A 22315-nucleotide genomic window follows, 5' to 3' on the forward strand; every position below is an offset into this window, starting at 1 on the left:
ACAAGTGCACTATACATGTGGAATATATGGACTGTCAAAATGGCTTGAAATGAAATAAGCTTCATATTTGAACACGAAAAAGAAAATCTTTAGAATAACTTCCTTGGGCTGCTATTTTATTTATTTTTTAATCTATGTGTCTTTTGTTGACAAGGTTAGTCCCGCTAAGCTAATAGTCTCTTTTCGGGGAAGATTTGGACAGGGTACTGGGGAACTTCCCCTAGTTTTTTTTTATATGTGTTGTAGGATGCTTTCAATCCACCTGACCAATCACTAACTCAAGCTGACAGAACCTCCATTTAACATCTCATCCGAAGGATGGCATACTAAGAAGTGCATCACTCTCTAATGGTAAGCAGTACAAAATTAATCTAGTAACCTATGGTGGGAATAGAACTTAGAGCATTCAGATCTTCTAACACCAAAGACAAGTCTGCTACCTGTTGAGTCACTGACAATGATTAAGGAGACGGGTTACCACTCCCTTCTGAAGTTAGGTACCACAGCCTTTGCAACACTTCATACAGATTGCCTGTGGATATCATGCAAGCTCAATATGAAGTAACAAAGAAATGCACAGCTGAACAATACAGGCATTATTTTTAATTTATTTTGCCAACTAGGCAAATAAACTGATTTCTTTGACACCATTTAGCCACAAAACAGGCCAAAATTCAAAGGTATATGTGATAAATATGGACATTTTAGAGAAGACTGTTAAATTGGCATGGTTTGGGGAAATGACAGAAAACTGAAACAGCCAAAGAAAACACACAAGAACATGGATAAAATATGAAAACTCCACACAGGTTGTAACCAAAAGTCAGTACTGAACCTCCACATGGAACTATAAAACAACAAAACCTTAACCAGACACACTATGCAGCCCTTCTTCTCACTAACATGTGAATGCTGATATTAAGATCCATTCCACTCTACTGTATTGTGTCTTCTGCTCCCTTACAGCAAACATTTGAGATTTTTAGATAATTCTGGAACAAAACTTTGGAGTTAAACAAACCAGTCCCATTACATTACTAGATCCTCACCTGCAATTCTGATTCTCCTCCACTAATGACAGGTTGCAGGAGTTGCATTGTGTCTTCCTTGTCATCAAGCCCTGCAGAAATCTGGTAGACTAGAGCTTTAGTCACTGGCTTTGTGCCATTTTGAGGTAGAGGTTTCTGTGGTTGCCGCCTGAGATGTTCCTTACTAGACGCTCCTTTGGGTCTCACTGGCTCACCCAGCACTGGATCATCTCTTTTAGAGTTCTCGCTTTCAGCTATGGGTTGAATATCTATATCCACTTTGCTAATTGTTGCAACAGAGATTCCGGAGTTATTGAATGTTTCTTCTCCAGCACTTAATTTAGAAAAGGAAGATTTTCCTTCTTGACAGGCATTACTGACTTTAGAATTTTGATAATTCTTTTCTTCATTCTGTTGAAAAAAAAAAGTTAAAAGGACAAAGTACAGATACATGAGGTACTCACCATAAACAACAGGTATGTTCTTAACTATTGTTGGTTTCATCCTACCTGCAATCCACATTTGTTACCTATTTCCCTGTTTTTTCTATGCTTGGTGACAGATGCACTTCACTACCAATGCAAACTGTGATTTTTATACCACAATTACATAAATGTACTCACCTCACGCACTAGCCTGTCTTCCAACTTAGTTAATAGCAACCACATTTATGAAAATCAAGAAATAACGATAACAATTTGGCACCGCAATGCAAATAAGTTATATACTTGCCTGACTTATACTGAACTTCCAACAGCTGAGGCTAGCTAGTGGGACTACTCACCCAGATGGAGATGGTGGAAAAGTACATCTAACTCATCAAGAAGAATGCAGTGAAGAGCAATTGATACAATAGCAATGTTTCTACTATAAGGAACAAACAACCCACTCTGTGCTGTTGCCTCAAAAAAATCCACAGGCATGAAATGATCCAAAATATTGGTAAAAATACAGGTTTATTACTTCAACCAGTCAAATCAGTAAAATAGCTTAAAAACCATACAGGATAAATAGAACACAACTGTAGTATATCCAACATAGTCAAGCGCTTTCGTCCTGCTCTAGGACTTCTTCAGAACTGTGTTTGCTAAAACCCACTCCCTCTTTTATACTGACAATTAACTAATTAAGATTTGAATCATGTTAACCCTATAGAATCTGTTAAAAAGAGTGTAGTACATTTTAATGTTTCTGTAAATGAAAGCAGTGTTGTTTACTGAACTAGGTTCTTTTCTGTTACAAAATAGTGGCCCTATATTTCAATTCAGGTTTTATAGATACATTGTTGTTGATGCCTGGGGTTACCGTGGCATTAAGTCTCAATTGCCACCTCATTTCTGCCCTCTCCAAGTTGTTTTTCCAATTACGCCCTCTCGGATTACTACCAGTAACCTCCAGAATACCAAATAAGAAAGAGTGATTGGGATTATTTTTAATATGCATGTACATAGCATTATTTTCATCATGTTTTCTCACAGCATACAAATGCTCATAGATCCTCCTCCTAAAAGTTCTTTCGGCTTTACCTATGTAGAAATGCTGACATTCCTGACAAATAGTTATATATACACCAGTCCTTACGTAATACAGGACCCTGTTGCTAATTTTATATCCCTATCCCTTACTTCCAACCATACTGAGGATCCCACTAAGATGTACCCAACAATGTTCACAAGTTCCACATCTAGCTGTCCCTCTCACATTGTTCTTAGCATTAATGGGATGTTCCAGTAAAAATTTTAAATTGTAATTAGTTTTGAAAACAAATGTTGGTTCTTTTCCGACTGTATCTAATATTTCCTCGTTCCCTTTAAACAACACCCAATTTTTCTTGACAATATCCCTAATCTTACTACTTGTTTCTCCATAAGTCACCACCATGGATTAGATATAATCTTCCCTTGTATTAGTTTCATTCTCCTTCACTAAATAGGATCCCAGCAGGGGTTTTACCTACTACCCCACTCGCTAATAACTTGCTCACAAATGGGTAGTACAAATTCTAACGGGTAACCTCTTTCAGAAAGAAATGTTATTAGTGTGCCCATTTCTCTCTTTACTATATCAATGTTAGAACACATTCTTGCTACCCGGACCATATGACACTTTACCATGTTTCTTTTTGTATATAGCGGGTAACTACTTTTAAATTCTAAATAATCATTTGAAAAAGTGGGTTTTCTATAAATTTGAGTTTCAAATTTCTTTGTTTTCATAATTCTTATTAAGTAAAACATCAAGATAAATTGATACTGTCATTATTAGAAGTACCAGTAAATTTAAAATATTTGCTTAAATTATTTATATATTCCATAAATTCTTCATGTTTATCTCCCACCTTCCATAAAATAAAAATATCATCCAGGTAACGCAAGTAGTGAATCCAAAACATAGAAAAAGAGTGGTGTTAAAAATGTATAACATCTCCCACCCATACATTACAAGATTCGCAAACAAGGGTGCGCAACTAATGCCCATGGCTATACCATTGACCTGACATAATATTCTCCTTCAAAAGTGAAATAATTATTTTTTAAGATGATTTCCATTAGTGTCATAATAAAGTTCAGCATAGTATTACTTAATGATGTTTTTTCCACTAATACTTCATAAAAAAGCTCTAAACCAGTTTCGTGAGGTATCGAGGTGAACAAGTCAACCACATCCACAGTAGAGAAACTCAAACTCACTGAAAATGTATCCTGTTTGATTCTGCGCAAAAAGTCCCAAGAGTCCCTTAACACATGTTCTATAGGGACCAGGGACTCCCTTACTATTCTGTCCACAAAAAACCCTAAAGAGTAGGTAGGACTGTTCTGACAAGTTATAATCAACCTGTATGGGGGATCCCTGATGTCCTTGTGGACCTTCGGTATCCCAAACACAACTGGAATAGTAGGGTTTTCATTCACCAGAAAACCGTAAACATCTTCGTTTATGACACCTTGCAATAGTGCATCTTCTAACATCATCTGGATTCTCCTATGGGAAATATTTATTTCATTTTTAGAAACACTTTGGTATTTCTCTTCCTGCTGTAACATGGAAAAAATCTTGTTGTTATAATCGTCCTTATTGGTTATAGCCATCCCTTCCCCCTTGTCTGGTTTCATGAACCTCAGTTGGTCATTACTTCTTAATTCCCTCAGTAAACAGCTCTCTTCCCTATGTAAATTAAATTTACTAGGCTTAAATTCATTGAAATACTCAAAAATCTCCTGTGAACAAACTTTATCAAAAGTTCCTATTAAGGGGTGGAGTGGCGGGTTAAAACAACTTTTTCTTCGGAGCCATTCCTTCTCCCTAGCCGTGTTGTTGTCCTTAAACATGTATTTTAGGTTCATTTTCCTTGTAAAAAGTTTTAATTCAGTTAACACAGAGCTTAGGGAACAAATTTAATACCTTTCATTAGTAAGGTGAAAATATTCTTATCAATATTAATACCAGCGTAATTAAAAATATTAAAACCCTGGTAAGACAGCAGCAACCCATCAAAAGAGCTGTAAATGTCTACTTCCTGCCCCACTTCATTAAGTGTTACTTGTAGCTGTTCTTCCTATACTTGTTCTGTGGCAGGAAACCTTTCTCCCTGGTAGGACCCAGAGGTAAAAAAACCTTCATGGTTCCTATAGTTGTTTCTTTTATTTTGTAACCTCTCGGATCTTCTTAAGGGTGGGTATTCTTGATCATACACACTTTCCATTACACTTTCTGTCTGAGGATTGCCCTGCCTGTTATCGAACATTTCAGCCCTTGAAACATTGTCTCCTTTATAACTTTCACCAAAGTAAGATTTTGGGAAGGGGTAAGCTGTTTGATTTCTATACTCATTCTCATCCCTAGCTAACTTTCTTTTTTTCCTTTCTATATTAATTTCTACTTGTTCCTCAACTTTGTCAAAAACCATATTATATTTCACAGAAACATTGTTAAAATGAACATCATTTAAAATAGCTTCATTACATTTCTCAATATCAACAAGCATTTCTTTGACCTTATTATTGTTTAACTTAATAATAAATTCCATGAGTTCGAACCCATGACGGTCAAACATTTCACATAATTCATCACATTCTTTCTGTCCCCTTTTAAGTCCATTAGGGAATTTATAAACCCTTAATCCCTTAGGTACTTTGCGGTTTTTAATGCATTCTGCTAAATATGCATTATCACATTGTAAGTTACATACCTTACAAAGCGATTGTTCTAAATCATTGAGTTTTTTGTCCATGTTCTCCTCCACGTCTTCTGTGCAAACGTCAAACAACCCAAAGTCACTACTGAACCAGTCCTGGAATCTATTTACATTATGCCCCACAGTCTCTGAAGTTGGTTTCTGTCCACAAGGAATAGAACCGGTCGTGGCAGTTGTTAACATCGTCATGTTTCCCCTAGAGCCTCGATTTGTCGCTCCTGATGACGATTCACCCACAACACTGTCTTCTCGGCTCCCTTTGACCTCAGAGTCCTGTGCCTTCGGGTGTTGTAGTTTCTCAACAGCTTCCTGCAGTTGAGTTACTTTGTTTGTCAATGTGAGGACAAGCTAAAAAATATTATTGTCCCCAAGAAGTCCGTTCTCAGCGTTGGTTAAGTTATTTAATCCATCAAAAGCATTGTTCTCTTTGAACACAGAAGGCATACCAATATCACTCATTTTCCTGCCCAGCCAAAAAGGAAAATTCCTGGTGTTTCAACTTTTTGAAAAATCCATTGAGTCTGGTAACACGTACCACTGGTAAAATAAAACTGTAGAAACCAAACCACCAGTGACCAGAGTGGAGAAAACACCACAAGGAATAAACAACCCACTCTGTGCAGTTGCCTCAACAAAATCCACGGGCATGAAATGATCCAAAATATTGGTAAAAACACAGGTTTATTACTCCAACCAGTCAAAGCAGTAAAATAGCTTAAAATCTATACAGGATAAATAGAACACAACTGTAGTGTATCCAACACAGTCAAGAGCTTTTGTCCTGCTCTAAGACTTCTTCAGAACTGTGTTTGCTAAAACCCACTCCCTCTTTTATACTGACAATTAACTAATTAAGATTTGAATCATGTTAACCCTATAGAATCTGTTAAAATGTGTGTAGTAAATTTTAATGTTTCTGTAAATGAAAGCAGTGTTGTTTACTGAACTAGGTTCTTTTCTGTTACAAAATAGTGGCCCTATGTTTCAATTCAGGTTTTATAGATACATTGTCGTTGATGCCTGGGGTTACTGTGGCAATAAATCTCAATTGCCACCTCATTTCTGCCCTCTCCAAATTGTTTTTCCAATTACCCCCTCTTGGATTACTACCAGTAACCTCCAGAATACCAAATAAGAAAGAGTGATTGGGATTAATTTTAATATGCCTGTATATAGCATTATTTTCATCGTGTTTTCTCACAGCATACAAATGCTCATAGATCCTCCTCCTAAAATTATTTCGGTTTTACCTATGTAGAAATGCTGACATTCCTGAGAAATAGCTATATATACCAGTCCTTTCATAATACGGGAACCTGTTGCTAATTTTATCTCCCTATCCCTTACTTCCAACCATACTGAGGTTCCCACTAAGATGTACCTACAATGTTCACAAGTTCCACATCTAGCTGTCCCTCTCACATTGTTTTTAGCATTAATGGGATGTTCCAGTAAAAAATTTAAATTGTAATTAGTTTTGAAAACAAATGTTGGTTCTTTTCCGACTGTATCTAATATTTCCTCGTTCCCTTTAAACAACACCCAATTTTTCTTGACAATATCCCTAATCTTACTACTTGTTTCTCCATAAGTCACCACCATGGATTAGATATAATCTTCCCTTGTATTAGTTTCATTCTCCTTCACTAAATAGGATCCCAACAGGGGTTTATACCTACTAACCCACTCGCTAATAACTTGCTCACAAATGGGTAGTACAAATTCTAACGGGTAACCTCTTTCAGAAAGAAATGTTATTAGTGTGCCCATTTCTCTCTTTACTATATCAATGTTAGAACACATTCTTGCTACCTGGACCATATGACACTTTACTATGTTTCTTTTTGTATATAGCGGGTAATTACTTTTAAATTCTAAATAATCATTTGAAAAAGTGGGTTTTCTATAAATTTGAGATTCAAATTTCTTGTTTTCATAATTCTTATTAAGTAAAACATCAAGATAATCGATACTGTCATTATTAGAAGTACCAGTAAATTTTAAATATTCGCTTAAATTATTTATATATTCCATAAATTCTTCATGTTTATCTCCCACCTTCCATAAAATAAAAATATCGTCCGGGTAACGCAAGTAGTGAATCCAAAACATAGAAAAAGAGGTGTTAAAAAAGTATAACCTCTCCCACCCATGCATTACAAGAAAAGGTAAAACCAAAAGAACTTTTAGGAGGAGGATCTATGAGCATTTGTATGCTGTGAGAAAACATGATGAAAATAATGCTATATACAGGCATATTAAAAATAATCCCAATCACTCTTTCTTATTTGGTATTCTGGAGGTTACTGGTAGTAATCCGAGAGGGGGTAATTGGAAAAACAACTTGGAGAGGGCAGAAATGAGGTGGCAATTGAGACTTAATGCCACGGTAACCCCAGGCATCAACGACAATGTATCTATAAAACCTGAATTAAAACAGAGGGCCACTGTTTTGTAACAAAAAATAACCTAGTTCAGTAAACAACACTGCTTTCATTTACAGAAACTTTAAAATTTACTACACACTTTTTAACAGATTCTATAGGGTTAACATGATTCAAATCTTAATTAGTTAATTGTTAGTATAAAAGAGGGAGTGGGTTTTAGCAAACACAGTTCTGAAGAAGTCCTAGAGCAGGACGAAAGCGCTTGACTGTGTTGGATACACTACAGGTATGTTCTATTTATCCTGTATGGTTTTTAAGCTATTTTACTGCTTTGACTGGTTGGAGTAATAAACCTATGTTTTTACCAATATTTTGGATCATTTCATGCCCGTGGATTTTTTTGAGGCAACAGCACAGAGTGGGTTGTTTGTTCCTTGTGGTGTTTTCTCCACTCTGGTCACTGGTGGTTTGGTTTCTACAGTTTTATTTTACCAGTGGTACGTGTTGCCAGACTCAACGGATTTTTCAAAAAGTTGAAACACCAGGAATTTTCCTTTTTGGCTGGGCAGGAAAATGAGTGATATTGGTATGCCTTCTGTGTTCGAAGAGAACAATGCTTTTGATGGATCAAATAACTTAACCAACGCTGAGAACGGAGTTCTTGGGGACAATAATATTTTTCAGCTTGTCCTCACATTGACAAACAAAGTAACTCAACTGCAGGAAGCTGTTGAGAAACTACAACACCCGAAGGCACAGGACTCTGAGGTCAAAGGGAGCCAACAACACAGTGTTGTGGGTGAATCATCATCAGGAGCCTTGTTCTTTTACAATGGGAGCTACAGTACTTGCTTCCTTCTGACTTTTGTAACAACATTAAATTGTATTGACGTTTCCTGGATGATATGTTCATCATTTGGGAAGGACCTGTGAACACTATTGTAGATTTTGTTGAGTTTTTAAATTCTACCACTGAATTCTTGAAATTTACATTTAAATTTGACCAGGGTGGGATTGATTACTTGGACATGAGGTTAGATAAAATCAATGGGGGATTGAAATCAAGAATTTACAGAAAGAATACTTTCAGCAACTCTTATCTTCCCTACACAAGTCACCACCCTTGGAAACAAAAAAGGAGTATAGTTAAGGGCCAAATGGTTAGAGCGGCCAGGGTGACATCAGAATGGAGTGATTTTGTAGTAGAAATTGGTTTTATTTCTGACCTTTTTAGTTCAAGGGGTTATCCTAATTGGTTAATAAAGGAAGTGTCGGAAGAAATTATAAAAGGTCGTGCAACTAGGTACCCCCCTATTTTGGGGAAACCATTGGAAACTACAACAGGTGACGAAGTGTTTGGTGAACAAGCTTTCAAAAGGGCCTTGATTCTTCAACACATTAATACAACAAGGGAAGTCAAGGATCTTATTCAGAGAAACTGGAAGATGTTAAAACATAATAAGGACTTAGTACACAAAGTAGGTGACAAACCTAACTTTGTTTTTAAAACAGGAACAAATTTGAAAAAGGTCTTTGAAAGTAACAACTATAGACGTACAATTATTTCAGACAAGGGAACAAGTAGGTGTGGTAGGTGTGGGTACTGTAAGTACATTTTGGATGAAGTACCCATCACCTTAAAAAACTATGGTAATAGTAGGATTTACTTAAAGAAGGGTAATTGTTATACTAAAGGTATTGTGTACTTAGCTCTGTGTAGAGACTGTTCAAGTTTCTAGGTAGGGAAATCAGAGAGGGCATTGAACAAACAAATTTATGAACATTTGTGCAATATTAAAAAAGGAAATATTAATAATGCATTAAGTAAGCATTTACAAATTGAGCCTAAACACACAGGCTTTCGTTTTGGGATTCTTGAACAAGTACCTATTGACCCTAAAGGGGGAGACTTGGAGAATTGGCTATGCTGTAGGGAGACCTATTGGCAAATAAGACTGAATGCCACCCACCCCCCCAGGACTAAACGAATATATTTCTATTCAGCCTTACCTAATTAAAAAAGCGGAAGACCTGTAAAAATAAATACTGAGAGACTTAGTAACACTACAAGTGGACTGTACTTAATGAGTGTTTTTGTTGATTTTTTGAACAATTTAAAATCACCTTAAGCCCATGGCACTTCTTTCTAGTTGTAACTTTTATTGTGCATTATTCTTTCAAAATTTTGTTTGGACATTTATTTAGTTTGAATTTTGTTTTCTTGTTGTGACAATGTGGGATTGTCTTTGTTTTTTAACTTGACAATTTTAAACGTGTGTTTTTACTTTAAATTAAGTCAGAACGGCTCCTTTTTTCAAATGAAGTTATTTAAAGATGGTTGACTGAATAGTAATATTGTTTTTACACTTGAAAAAGCCCTACAATTGAGCTAGGGTGAAAGCGCTTGCGGAATCTACTTAATAAATATTTTATGGACTTTCACCCTTGTGCGCTGACACAATAATTTTTTTGGATTTGTGGTTTTGGCTTCACAACCTTTTTCCACCTCTTGTTATTTAGGGATGCGAATGAGTATAGAAATCAAACAGCTTACCCCTTCCCAAAATCTTACTTTGGTGAAAGTTATGAAGGAGACAATGTTTCAAGGGCTAAAATGTTTGATAACAGGCAGGGCAATCCTCAGACAGAAAGTGTAATGGAAAGTGTATATGATCAAGAATACCCACCCTTAAGAAGATCTGAGAGGTTACAAAATAAAAGAAACAACTATAGGAACCATGAAGGTTTTTTACCTCAGGGTCATACCAGGGGGAAAGGTTTCCTGCCGCAGAACAAGTGGAGGAAGAACAGCTACAAGTAACACTTGTAACCTGAGCATCTGAGATGCCAGGGGGACAACTCTCTGCTGGGATAGATATTTGCTCTTTTGGGGGGGAAGGGGGGGAGAAGTTTGCACTGAACCTGTCCGCCAGGATGTTGGCAATGTCTGTGGGTTCAGTGTATTTTTCGTCATTTTTGGACTAACTCCGAACATATCTGGGAGTTGCCACCCAGGTTCATAACATAATTAAAGAAGACCTTGTGGTTATCTTTAGTGTCTTGTGCAATTTTTCTCTCGAAGCTGGCCTTGGATGATTTTATGAGGGACCGTAGTTTTTTGCTAGTACTGATCAGTGATGCTTTCTTTTTAAGGGATTTTGCTCTATCCTGCAGTAGCTTCCTCCTTTTGTTGTATAGCTTGTTTATGGCTGGGGTCCACCAGACAAGACGCCTGCCTTTGGAGGATTGGGTCTTGGTTTTATTTGGGATTGTATGATCCATGCATTCCTGAATGTGTTTATAAAGGATTCTGCAGTTTGGGCCATAGTTTCCACTGGCCCGGGGGCTTTGAATGATTTCACCTCGGTTTTGAGGTGTGAAATTAGCTTTTGAGGAGTTTTTCACTGTGATTTTCTGGGCTGGTGGTGGGGTCAGGATGTGGATGTCCAGAGAGATTAATCTGTGGTCCGATCTTACCAATGAGGGGTGTACCTCTGGTGTGGAGCATAGAGTCCCCATGTTTGTGATGATCAGGTCCAGTATGGTTTCCCCTCTTGTGGGAGTGGTGACCTGTTGTTCCACAGCATTTGAGTTTATAAATTCTAGGAACCTTTGGGCTAGGGTGTTGGGGCTTGAGTAGTGCTCCTAGTCTATGTTTGGGTAGTTGAAGTCACCCAATATAAAGGTGTTTGGAGAGACCTTCATATTCTCCAGTGTTCTCAGGAAAGCCGAGTGAGGTTCCTGAGTTTGGGATGGTGGTCTGTAGCAGGCTACAAACTGAAAGGCAGTTTTGCCCACTGTTAGTTGCACATGGATGGTTTCCGATGCTTCGTGCAGTGCCACTAACCTGGAGGTGTGGGTATCCTTGATGAATATGGATACTCCTCTCCTTTTGTGGTTCGGTCCGAGTTTTGGGGCCGAAAATCATGGTATGAGGTATAACCTGGTAGTGCTGGGGTGCTCTCGGGAGCCTTGAACCAGGTCTCTGTTGCTGCACAGACATCGATATTCTCCATACTGAGGAGAGCTTCGAGATCTTGCATTTTGAGGTTTAGACTTCTGGCGTTGAGTAGCATTACCCTTAGTTTATTTTTCCTTGTGTTGTCTATGGAGGTGGGTTTGTCTTTTGGGCCTTGCCTAAAAAAGTCACTATGGGGGTGGCAAGAGCCTTTGCCAGTATCCAAAAGCCCAGAGGTGACAGGTGCAAGCCGTCCCTAGCGAAGCAATGTGGTTTGTCGAGCATGTCATCCCAGGCTGACAGACCCTGGATCCCCTTTGAATGACACCAAAACTTTAGCCAATTGTTAAAATTGATCATTTTTTCTTTATACTGTGGCATCATTCTTGGTGAGGGTAAGATGCTATTCAAGGTCAGGGTCATACCTGCCAGGGCTACATGATCAGAGAGCTCCTCTATGCCTCTTTTCATGTAGTCCAGAGAGGTACATCTCAGGTCATTCACACCAGCATGGACAATGAGTCAAATTTGTACTTGCTTTGGAGTGACCTGAGTGCTTGTGTTATGTGGCGGATCCTGGCGCCCGACAGGCAGCTCACCGTGACCTTCTCCTTGTTCAGCCTGGTGAGTGGGACGTCAGTGTGTCTGACAACAGAGTCACCTATTACAAGTGTGTTGTTTGGCCTTAAGGGCTGTGACTGTTTGGCACACTGACTTTGTGAAGTATGTGTTACACTTGTTTTGTTTTGGGGGTAGAGGTTGCTTGGATGTCTGCTTTGGAGGTTTCTGCTGCTTAGGCAGATTTGTATTTAGAGCCTCTGAGTATGTTTTAGTGTGTTTATGTGTTTGGTTTGCTGATGTGGTAGGTCTATGTGCGATTGGATTTGTGGTGTGTGTGGTTACCTTCTCCTCCTGACTGGTTCAGCCAGTACTGCGTTGAGAGAGCTTTGCCTCTAGTTTGGCTATATGGTTGCATCTCTCGCATATATCAGTACTTGTTGGGAGGAGGAGAGGGTTGTCTGTGTACATGAGGCAGTTGTAACATTGCCTCAGGATTCCCAAATTCACCAGCTCGACTGGAGAGGAAACCAGCAACTGACCTTTGGATATGCCAGTATAGTATAAATAACTCCTTTATAATTGACCAAAAAGGACCAAAAGGGATGAGTACTCCAAGGGAGTATATGAGGAAGTAGTGCTTTTAGTTTATTAGTGCTAACTTATATAATTGCTTGTATGAGCAAGTGCTGGGTTTTAGGTTGAAAATAGGGTCCTTACTTGAGAGAGAGCAGATCTAAGGGAAAAAGTGAAGAGTAGACTTTGTGGAGCCGAGAATGGTTTAAGCCCGATTGAACAGCGCTGCCTGATGCGCAAAATCGTGCCAAAGCGGGTTTTTAAAGAGCTAGAAATTAGCCCAAAACCACCAATAAACTACAAGATTCTTGTGCTGAGATCACTCCTCCAGGGACAGATAGGCTGCTCAAAGGTCCCCACTCCCACTGGTGAAACAAAGAAGCTTCCTTCTATCCAAGTAAGGAAATGGGCAACACAGGAACTATTCTAAAGTCCAGAATACAGCAATGCCTGTATTAGGACTATTCTAGGTCAGGAAAGGTGGGAAACGAGGATATTTTTTTGTTTTTTCTTTTTTTACAAGACAAACAGCAGAAAATGCACAGTAAATACTTAACACAGGCTAGCGCACTTGAGTGAGCAGCCTCAACAGTTAAATTCAAACAAAAGACAAACTTTTAAAAGTGCAGGTATGAAATTAGCAAAAACAAGCTTAAAACAGGCAAAAGAGCAGATTAAACTCGCTTTTCAGTGAGAATAGACAGTCGCACAGGTAACAGCAGTAAAATATACTTAAATCTTGGTAGCAGTCACTCTTTTCGTCTCTCTGCTGCTAGCACCACTCTGCAGGACCACGAGGAGCTGTTGCTGAGTTGGAACAGGCAAAAAACTGCGCCAAAGCGGGTTTTTATACAGGGGACTTAAAAGAGCTAGAAATTAGCCCAAAACGGCCAATAAACTACAAGATTCTTGTACCGAGATCACTCCTCCAGGGACAGACAGGCTGCTCAAAGTTCCCCACTCCCACTGGTGAACAAAGAAGTTTCCTTCTATCCAAGTAAGGAAATGGGCAACACAGGAACTATTCTAAAATCCAGAATACAGCAATGCCTGTATTAGGGACTATTCTAGGTCAGGAAAGGCGGGAAACAAGGATTTTATTTGTTTTTTTCTTTTTTTATAAGACAAACAGCAGAAAATGCACAGTAAATACTTAACACAGGCTAGCGCACTTGAGTGAGCAGCCTCAACAGTTAAATTCAAACAAAAGACAAACTTTTAAAAGTGCAGGTATGAAATTAGCAAAAACAAGCAAAAGAGCAGATTAAACTCGCTTTTCGCCAAGTATAGACAGTCGCACAGGTAATAGCAGTAAAATATACTTAAATCTGACGGTGTCCCGGGCTGCGTCCTACATGAGCTCCAAGAAGTGCTAGAACCTCATATTAGGTTACTGTTCAATCTCAGCCTTACTACAGGATTTGTGCCCAAGGAATGGAGTACAGCAACAGTGGTCCCACTCCACAAAGGTGATGCCTCAACGGACCCTGGTAACTATTGCCCCATAAGCCTGACTAGCCTGGTCTGCAAAGCTATGAAGCAGATCATCATGGAACTCATAAACAAAGTCATTGGGGACCTACAAACGCTAGATCCTACACAATTCGGCTTTGTTAAGGGCAGATCCTGCCTCTTGAACCTGGTCGATTTCTTCAAAACAGTCACCAAGGCCATAGATGAAGGGAACGTAGTCCACACAGCCTACCTGGGACCTCGCAAAAACCTTCGACACCATACCCCACTCTGGCATCATAAATAAGCTCTCCAGCTTAAATATCAACCCCTATGTCATAAGATGGGTTGCAAACTGGCTCAAGGACAGAACCCACATGGTCAGAATTGCAGGAGCCATGTCAGACTCTAAACCAGTTACAAGTGGCGTCCCACAGGGCTCAGTCCTGATACCGCTCTTGTTCGGTATATATTTTTCTGAAGTACAGGCCAACATGGGAGGACTATGGCTGACCAAGTTGGCAGATGACTGCAAACTGGGTGCCATAATCAACTCTCCAGCTGACACAAGCATCCTCCAAAAGGGTCTCACAGAGATGGATAACTGGTGCCAAAGCCATGGCCTAAAGCTAAACGCCAATAAGTGTACAGTCATCCCCTTTGGGAACAACAAAGTGCCCATAAATTACCACATAGGCGGTAATCCATTAAGTACGGAGGAAGTAATTAGGGACCTGGGAACCCAAGTTGATAGTAATCTCTCCTTTGACAACCACGTTGCCAAAGTGGTTAGAAAGACCTTCTATATAGCCCACCTTATCATGAAAGGATTTACATCTAGATCAAGGGAGGTCATTGTGCCCCTTTACTCATCACTCATCCGGCCAACAATTGAATACAATGCCCCATTTGGGATGTACCTTACCCGACACCTGCAGCAACTGGAAAGACCCCAAAAGTACCTCACCAAGAGGATCAAGGGTCTCAAACAGATGACATATGCTGCTCGGTTAAAGAAACTCCAGCTCTACTCAGTTGCATACCGCCTACTTAGAGGCGATCTGTGCCTGACTTATAAAGCCATGTCCAACCCAGAATTAATGGACATGCTCCACCTCAAAAAATCCAAATCCACTAGAGCTACGCGCTCAAAGGACTTGAACCTTAACAAAGAAATTAATAGAACATGCTGGAGAGACAGATTTGTAACCCAGAGGCTCCCAGCACTCTGGAACAGAATCCCAGTCCATATCAGGCAGAGCCCCTCACTGACTCTCTTCAAGAGGAATCTTGACGAGTGGATGGGAGATCATAGGTTCACCCCAGGATCACTTCTGTGTCACTACTAGACAGAGGCACAGTAAACTAACCTAAAAAGGGCACAGTTAAACCCATTTTAAAGGGTGGCGAAAGCCAAACACACTCTGGCTAGGCTGATAAATGCCCTAGGGCATATAGCCTAGTATGAACCTATGAACCTATAATGAAGTGGGGCAGGAAAGTAGACATTCTAAGCTCTTTTGATGGGTTGCTGCTGTCTTACCAGGGTTTTAATATTTTTAATTACGCTGGTATTAATATTGATAAGAATATTTTCACCTTACTAATGAAAGGTATTAAATTTGTTCCCTCTAAAAAAGATGTCACCTCTGTGTTAACTGAATTAAAACTTTTTACAAGGAAAATGAACCTAAAATACATGTTTAAGGACAACAACATGGCTGGGGAGAAGGAATGGCTCCGAAGAAAAAGTTGTTTTAACCCGCCACTCCACCCCTTAATAGGAACTTTTGATAAAGTTTGTTCACAGGAGATTTTTGAGTATTTCAATGAATTTAAGCCTAGTAAATTTAATTTACATAGGGAAGACAGCTGTTTACTGAAGGAATTAAGAAGTAATGACCAACTGAGGTGCATGAAACCAGACAAGGGGGGAGGGATGGCTATAACCAATAAGGAAGATTATAACAACATTTTTTCCATGTTACAGCAGGAAGAGAAATACCAAAGTGTTTCTAAAAATGAAATAAATATTTCCCATAGGAGAATCCAGATGATGTTAGAAGATCCACTATTGCAAGGTGTCATAAACGAAGATGTATACGGTTTTCTGGTGAATCAAAACCCTACTATTCCAGTTGTGTTTGGGATACCGAAATTCTACAAGGATATCAGGGATCCCCCATACAGTTTGATTATAACTTGTCAGAACAGTTCTACCTACTTTTTAAGGGTTTTTGTGGACAGAATAGTAAGGGAGTCCCTGGTCCCTATAGAACATGTGTTAAGGGACTCTTGGGACTTTTTGGGCAGAATCAAACAGGATACATTTTCAGTGAGTTTGAGTTTCTCTACTGTGGACGTCGTTGACTTGTTCACCTCGATACCTCACAAAACTGGTTTAGAGCTTTTTTATGAAGTATTAGTGAAAAAAACATCATTAAGTAATACTATGGTGAACTTTATTATGACACTAATGGAAATCATCTTAAAAAATAATTATTTCACTTTTGAAGGAGAATATTATCGTCAGGTCAATGGTATAGCCATGGGCATTAGCTGCGCACCCTTGTTTGTGAATCTTGTAATGTATGGGTGGGAGAGGTTATACATTTTTAACACTTCTTTTTCTATGTTTTGGATTCACTACTTGCGTTACCTAAACTATATTTTTATTTTATGGAAGGTGGAAGATAAACATGAAGAATTTATGGAATATATATAAATAATTTAAGCGAATATTTTAAATTTACTGGTACTTCTAATAATGACAGTATCAATTTATCTTGATGTTTTACTTAATAAGAATTATGAAAACAAAGAAATTTGAATCTCAGATTTATAGAAAACCCACTTTTTCAAATGATTATTTAGAATTTAAAAGTAGTTACCCGCTATATACAAAAAGAAACATAGTAAAGTGTCATATGGTCCAGGTAGCAAGAATGTGTTCTAACATTGATATAGTAAAGAGAGAAATGGGCACACTAATAACATTTCTTTCTGAAAGAGGTTACCCGTTAGAATTTGTACTACCCATTTGTGAGCAAGGTATTAGCGAGTGGGTTAGTAGGTATAAACCCCTGTTGGGATCCTATTTAGTGAAGGAGAATGAAACTAATACAAGGGAAGATTATATCCAATCCATGGTGGTGACTTATGGAGAAACAAGTAGTAAGATTAGGGATATTGTCAAGAAACATTGGGTGTTGTTTAAAGGGAACGAGGAAATATTAGATACAGTCGGAAAAGAACCAACATTTGTTTTCAAAACTAATTACAATTTAAAATTTTTACTGGAACATCCCATTAATGCTAAGAACAATGTGAGAGGGACAACTAGATGTGGAACTTGTGAACATTGTAGGTACATCTTAGTGGGAACCTCAGTATGGTTGGAAGTAAGGGATAGGGAGATAAAATTAGCAACAGGGTCCCGTATTATGAAAGGACTGGTATATATAGCTATTTGTCAGGAATGTCAGCATTTCTACATAGGTAAAACCGAAATAATTTTTAGGAGGAGGATCTATGAGCATTTGTATGCTGTGAGAAAACATGATGAAAATAATGCTATATACAGGCATATTAAAATTAATCCCAATCACTCTTTCTTATTTGGTATTCTGGATCCAAGAGGGGGTAATTGGAAAAACAATTTGGAGAGGGCAGAAATGAGGTGGCAATTGAGACTTATTGCCACGGTAACCCCAGGCATCAACGACAGTGTATCTATAAAACCTGAATTGAAACATAGGGCCACTATTTTGTAACAGAAAAGAACCTAGTTCAGTAAACAACACTGCTTTCATTTACAGAAACATTAAAATTTACTACACACTTTTTAACAGATTCTATAGGGTTAACATGATTCAAATCTTAATTAGTTAATTGTCAGTATAAAAGAGGGAGTGGGTTTTAGCAAACACAGTTCTGAAGAAGTCCTAGAGCAGGACGAACGCGCTTAACTGTGTTGGATACACTACAGTTGTGTTCTATTTATCCTGTGTAGATTTTAAGCTATTTTACTGCTTTGACTGGTTGGAGTAATAAACCTGTGTTTTTACCAATATTTTGGATCATTTCATGCCTGTGGATTTTTTGAGGCAACAGCAGAGTGGGTTGTTTGTTCCTTGTGGTGTTTTCTCTACTCTGGTCACTGGTGGTTTGGTTTCTAATGTTTCTCCTATACCCAGCACTATGGACCCCTTGAAGGGTACTTTTATATGGCTGAATCTTAAGCAGCAAGCCACCAGAATGGATGGAGTAAGAGAATGAAACCAGAACAAGTTCAGAAGGCTATGTCCTAGGGAAGAGTCAAGATAGAAATGGTCTAACTTCCAGAGCTGTACTGAGGACAATAATGCCTGGAGCAAGGAAGAATCACCAGCTTAAGGCCAAGGTAACTACATCTGCCAAAGGAAAGATTAACAAACAGTGGAGACAGCTACCCTCACACAGAAGAAGACTTTGACACCAGCAAAGAAAGCAGGCAGCACTGACCAGTGTTGCAAAAATCTAAATGTCAGTCAAGTAGCAAATACACTTGAATATCTACATTTATGATAAGTGTACACAACTGTACTATGTTCTTCATATTTCACTATTACAGTCATTACACTTGGGTTGATTCCCAAAGCTGAGGAATGGGTGGAGGCAGTCAAGAAGAGTTTGGGCTGGCTAGCATGCCCTGCAGGACTGCTGTTGCAAAACCCACCCTGGATTTGGAAAAGATAGGCAGGTGGTAATGCTTGGTGAAGGTGTAAACAGAACTCCAGGTAGCAGCTTCCAGAATGTCCCTGGTAGGTACTCCCCTGAGGAATGCTGTAGAGGTTGAAGTTGCCCTAGTGGAATGTGTTCCAACTCCCAGAGGGGGGTGGTTTCCCATGGTGTTTGTAACAGAAATGGATACAGTGTGTTATGCATTTGGAGATGGTTTGTTTTGATATGGCCTTGCCCTCTGCCCCTGGTGCAAAGCTGACTAGTAACTGGTCAGATTTCCTGAAGGGCTTAGTCCTGCCAAGGTAGAATCTGAGCTGTCTGTGCACATCTAAAGAGTGCAGGATCCTTTCCTCTTTATTTTGAGGATTAGGGAAGAAGACTGGCAAATGGATAGATTGGTTGAGAGCCACACTGGACACCACTTTATGCATAAAAGTAGGGTTAGCCCTGAGGGTGACCCTGTCAGCATGAAAAATAATGAAGGGTTCCACAGCCATAAGTGCTTGTAGCTCAGACACTCTTCTAGCTTAAGTGATGGCCAGAAGCAAGGCTGTTTTCCCAAGAGAGGAATTTTAACTCTGCTGATGCTGCAAGCTCAAAGGGGGGGGGGGGGTAGCGTGATCTTTTCCAGCACAAAATGAAGGTCCCAAGCAGTGGTGGGGGCTCTCCTTGCTGGCCTTAAGTTGTTGTCCCCTCTCAGGAACTGTTTGATGAGAGGGTGAGAGAAGAGAAGTGGCTCAGGGTTGTAATGAGCCGAGATGGCGGAGGCATGGATCTTAATGGAAGAGAAGGATAGGCCTCTGTGGAGTAGATCTGCTAGGTAATCCAGGATTAGAGGTAAGAAGGGCAGTGCTACGTCTGCTCCTTTAGAATGAATCTAAAAAAGTACAGTTGTGCACATTTACCATAAATGTAGATGCTCAAGTGTATTCACTGTTGCAGTCATCACACTTGAGTTATCTGCCTGCAGGTAGCCCTCAGTCGGCCCAAATACCAGAGACTGAGTATTTCTGCGTCGGATGCTGTCACTTCTTCCTTGACGTCAGGTCGTCAGGGGTATAAAAACAGGCAGCCGATACCATTACATCAGTTTTCCTTGCCCCAAATGTCAGCAGCCCCCAAATAGGGAGCGAGGATATGGTGGGGAAAACAGCACCAGTAAAAGTAAACACCCATACCAGTAGGAATAGCCATAGAGAGGAGAGCTAGAGAGATAGAGAAAACCAGGGGGCTGGAGGGAGGGAAACCAGGATTGCAACAGTGAATACACTCGAACATCTACATTTATGGTAAGTGTACACAACTGGACTATGCTCTTCGTGTTTCACTGTTGCAGTCATCACACTTGGGTTGATTCCAAAAGCTGAGGAAGGGTGGAGGCAGTCAAGAAGAATTGGAGCTGGCTAGTAGGCCTTGCAAAACTGCTGTAGCAAAACAGTACAGTTGTGTACACTTACCATAAATGTAGATGTTCAAGTGTATTCACTGTTGCAGTCATCACATTTGGGGCGTCTATATCAAGTTATCGAAAGTTTACTTAATCGAATCAATAAAGGTTGAACTTTATTGATCGATTAAGTAAAACATCGAATAACGTAAAAAAAAAAAAAAAAACAAATAAAAAAATAAATAAATGGCATAGGCAGGGGGAAAGCCCCCTGCACCCCCCCTACTTAAATATACCAACTCTGAGACCGCACTACATTGAGGTAAATGGAAATCTCCCCTTATGGAGATTTCTGTTTACTTGCACAATGTTCTTCGCTTTCGATATTGTCGTACCGACAATATCAGACTCGATATTGTCAGCTTACGACAATGTGAAGTAGACCCCATTTGGGTTATCTGCTTGCAGTAGCCCTCAGTTGGCCTGATTATCAAAGTCTTGGGTCCTGGGTCAGTTGCTGTCTCATCTTCCATGACGTCAGGTAGTCAGGAGTATAAAACCTGCAGCCGACGCCATTACATCAGTTTTTCTTGCCCCAAATGTCAGGTGCCCCCATAATGGGAAGCAATTATATATACAAGGTTACACCTCCAACAAAAAAGCAAATACACCAAAAAGCTTTAAACATAGTAAGCAAGAATAGAGGTATAGCCAATAGAAGTCAGGGGGCTGGAGGGAGGGTAACTAAGACTGCAACAGTGAATACACTCAAACATCTACATTTATGGTAAGTGCACACAACTGTACTATGTTCTTCGTGTTTCACTGTTGCAGTCATTACATTTGGGTAGATTACCAAAGCTAAAGTTGGGAGGAGGAATTTAAATAGAATTAGGACCAACTATAAGGTCCTGCAAGACTGCAGTGACAAAACCAGCCCTGGATTTAGAGAAAATTGGCAAATGGTAATGCTTGGTGAAAGTATGTCCCTGGTAGGGACACATCTGAGAAAGGCTGTAGAGGTAGATGCAGCCCTGGTTGAATGCGGTCTTATCCACTGTGGGATAGGTTTTCCATGGTGCTTAGAGCAGAAATGAATGCAATGGCCTATCCATTTAGAAATGGTTTGTTTTGAGATGGCCTTCCCCTCTGCCCCTGCAGCAAATGCCACAAGCAGCTGTTCAGATTTCCTGAAAGGTTTATTCCTGTCCAAGTAAAATCCAAGTTGTCTGTGCACATCTAAGGAGTGCAGTATATGTTCTCCTTTATTCTGTGGATTAGCAAAGAAGGTTGGCAAATGAATAGACTGATTAAGAGCCACACTGGATACTACCGTGGGCATGAAAGAGGGACTGGTCCTGAGGGACACCCTGTCCGCATGAAAGATGATGAAAGGCTCCACTGCCATAAGGGCCTGTAATTCAGACACCCTTCATGCTGAAGTGATGGCTAAAAGGAAGGCTGATTTCCAAGAAAGAAATTTCAACTCTGCACTTGCCGCTGGTGCAAAAGGAGGTAGAGTGAGATTTTCCAATACAAAGTTAAGGTCCCAGGCTAGAGTAGGGACTCTTCTGGGTGGTCTTAAGTTTTTGGCCCCTCTGAGGAAAGTACAGTTTTGTACCTACCATAAATGTAGATGTTCGAGGATCCACATTGCTGCAGTCCTAACCATTGGGTAGTCCGCTGTCCCAGTCGGCCCGAATACCAAAGTGTATGGCTGACGTCGGTCAAGGCGCATTAGACTGACGTCAGTACGTCAGGGTACTAATGCGCATGACCGACGTCATATCCTCAGTCTTTTCTTGCCCCAGATGTCAGAAGACCCTAAAAGTCAAGGCCAAAACCAAAAACCCCAAACATTCCTGCACCAAAAATATGTACAATATATACAAAATTACAAGAGTATAACCTCACCTACACAACCACCCCTAAACACAGAGGGAAAGGAGGGAGGGTAAATTGGACTGCAGCAATGTGGATCCTCGAACATCTACATTTATGGTAGGTACAAAACTGTACTATGTTCTTCATTCCACATTGCTGCAGTCCTAA

At 39.6% G+C, this 22315-nt stretch overlaps 1 protein-coding gene across 1 annotated transcript in view; it reads right to left on the bottom strand.

Annotated features, from left to right (window-relative positions):
• Positions 1–22315, bottom strand: part of NEK4 (NIMA related kinase 4) — a 1767660-nt gene that overhangs the window by 1019117 nt on the left and 726228 nt on the right. The window contains exon 7 of the mRNA XM_044078881.1: positions 1050–1439. Coding sequence (XP_043934816.1) covers positions 1050–1439 — 390 coding nt within the window. The remainder of the gene's footprint in view (positions 1–1049; positions 1440–22315) is intronic.

Source organism: Protopterus annectens, chromosome 7.part1 (genome assembly GCF_019279795.1).
Source record: "Protopterus annectens isolate FY-2018-M chromosome 7.part1, PAN1.0, whole genome shotgun sequence".
NCBI classification, from domain to species: Eukaryota; Metazoa; Chordata; order Ceratodontiformes; family Protopteridae; genus Protopterus; species Protopterus annectens.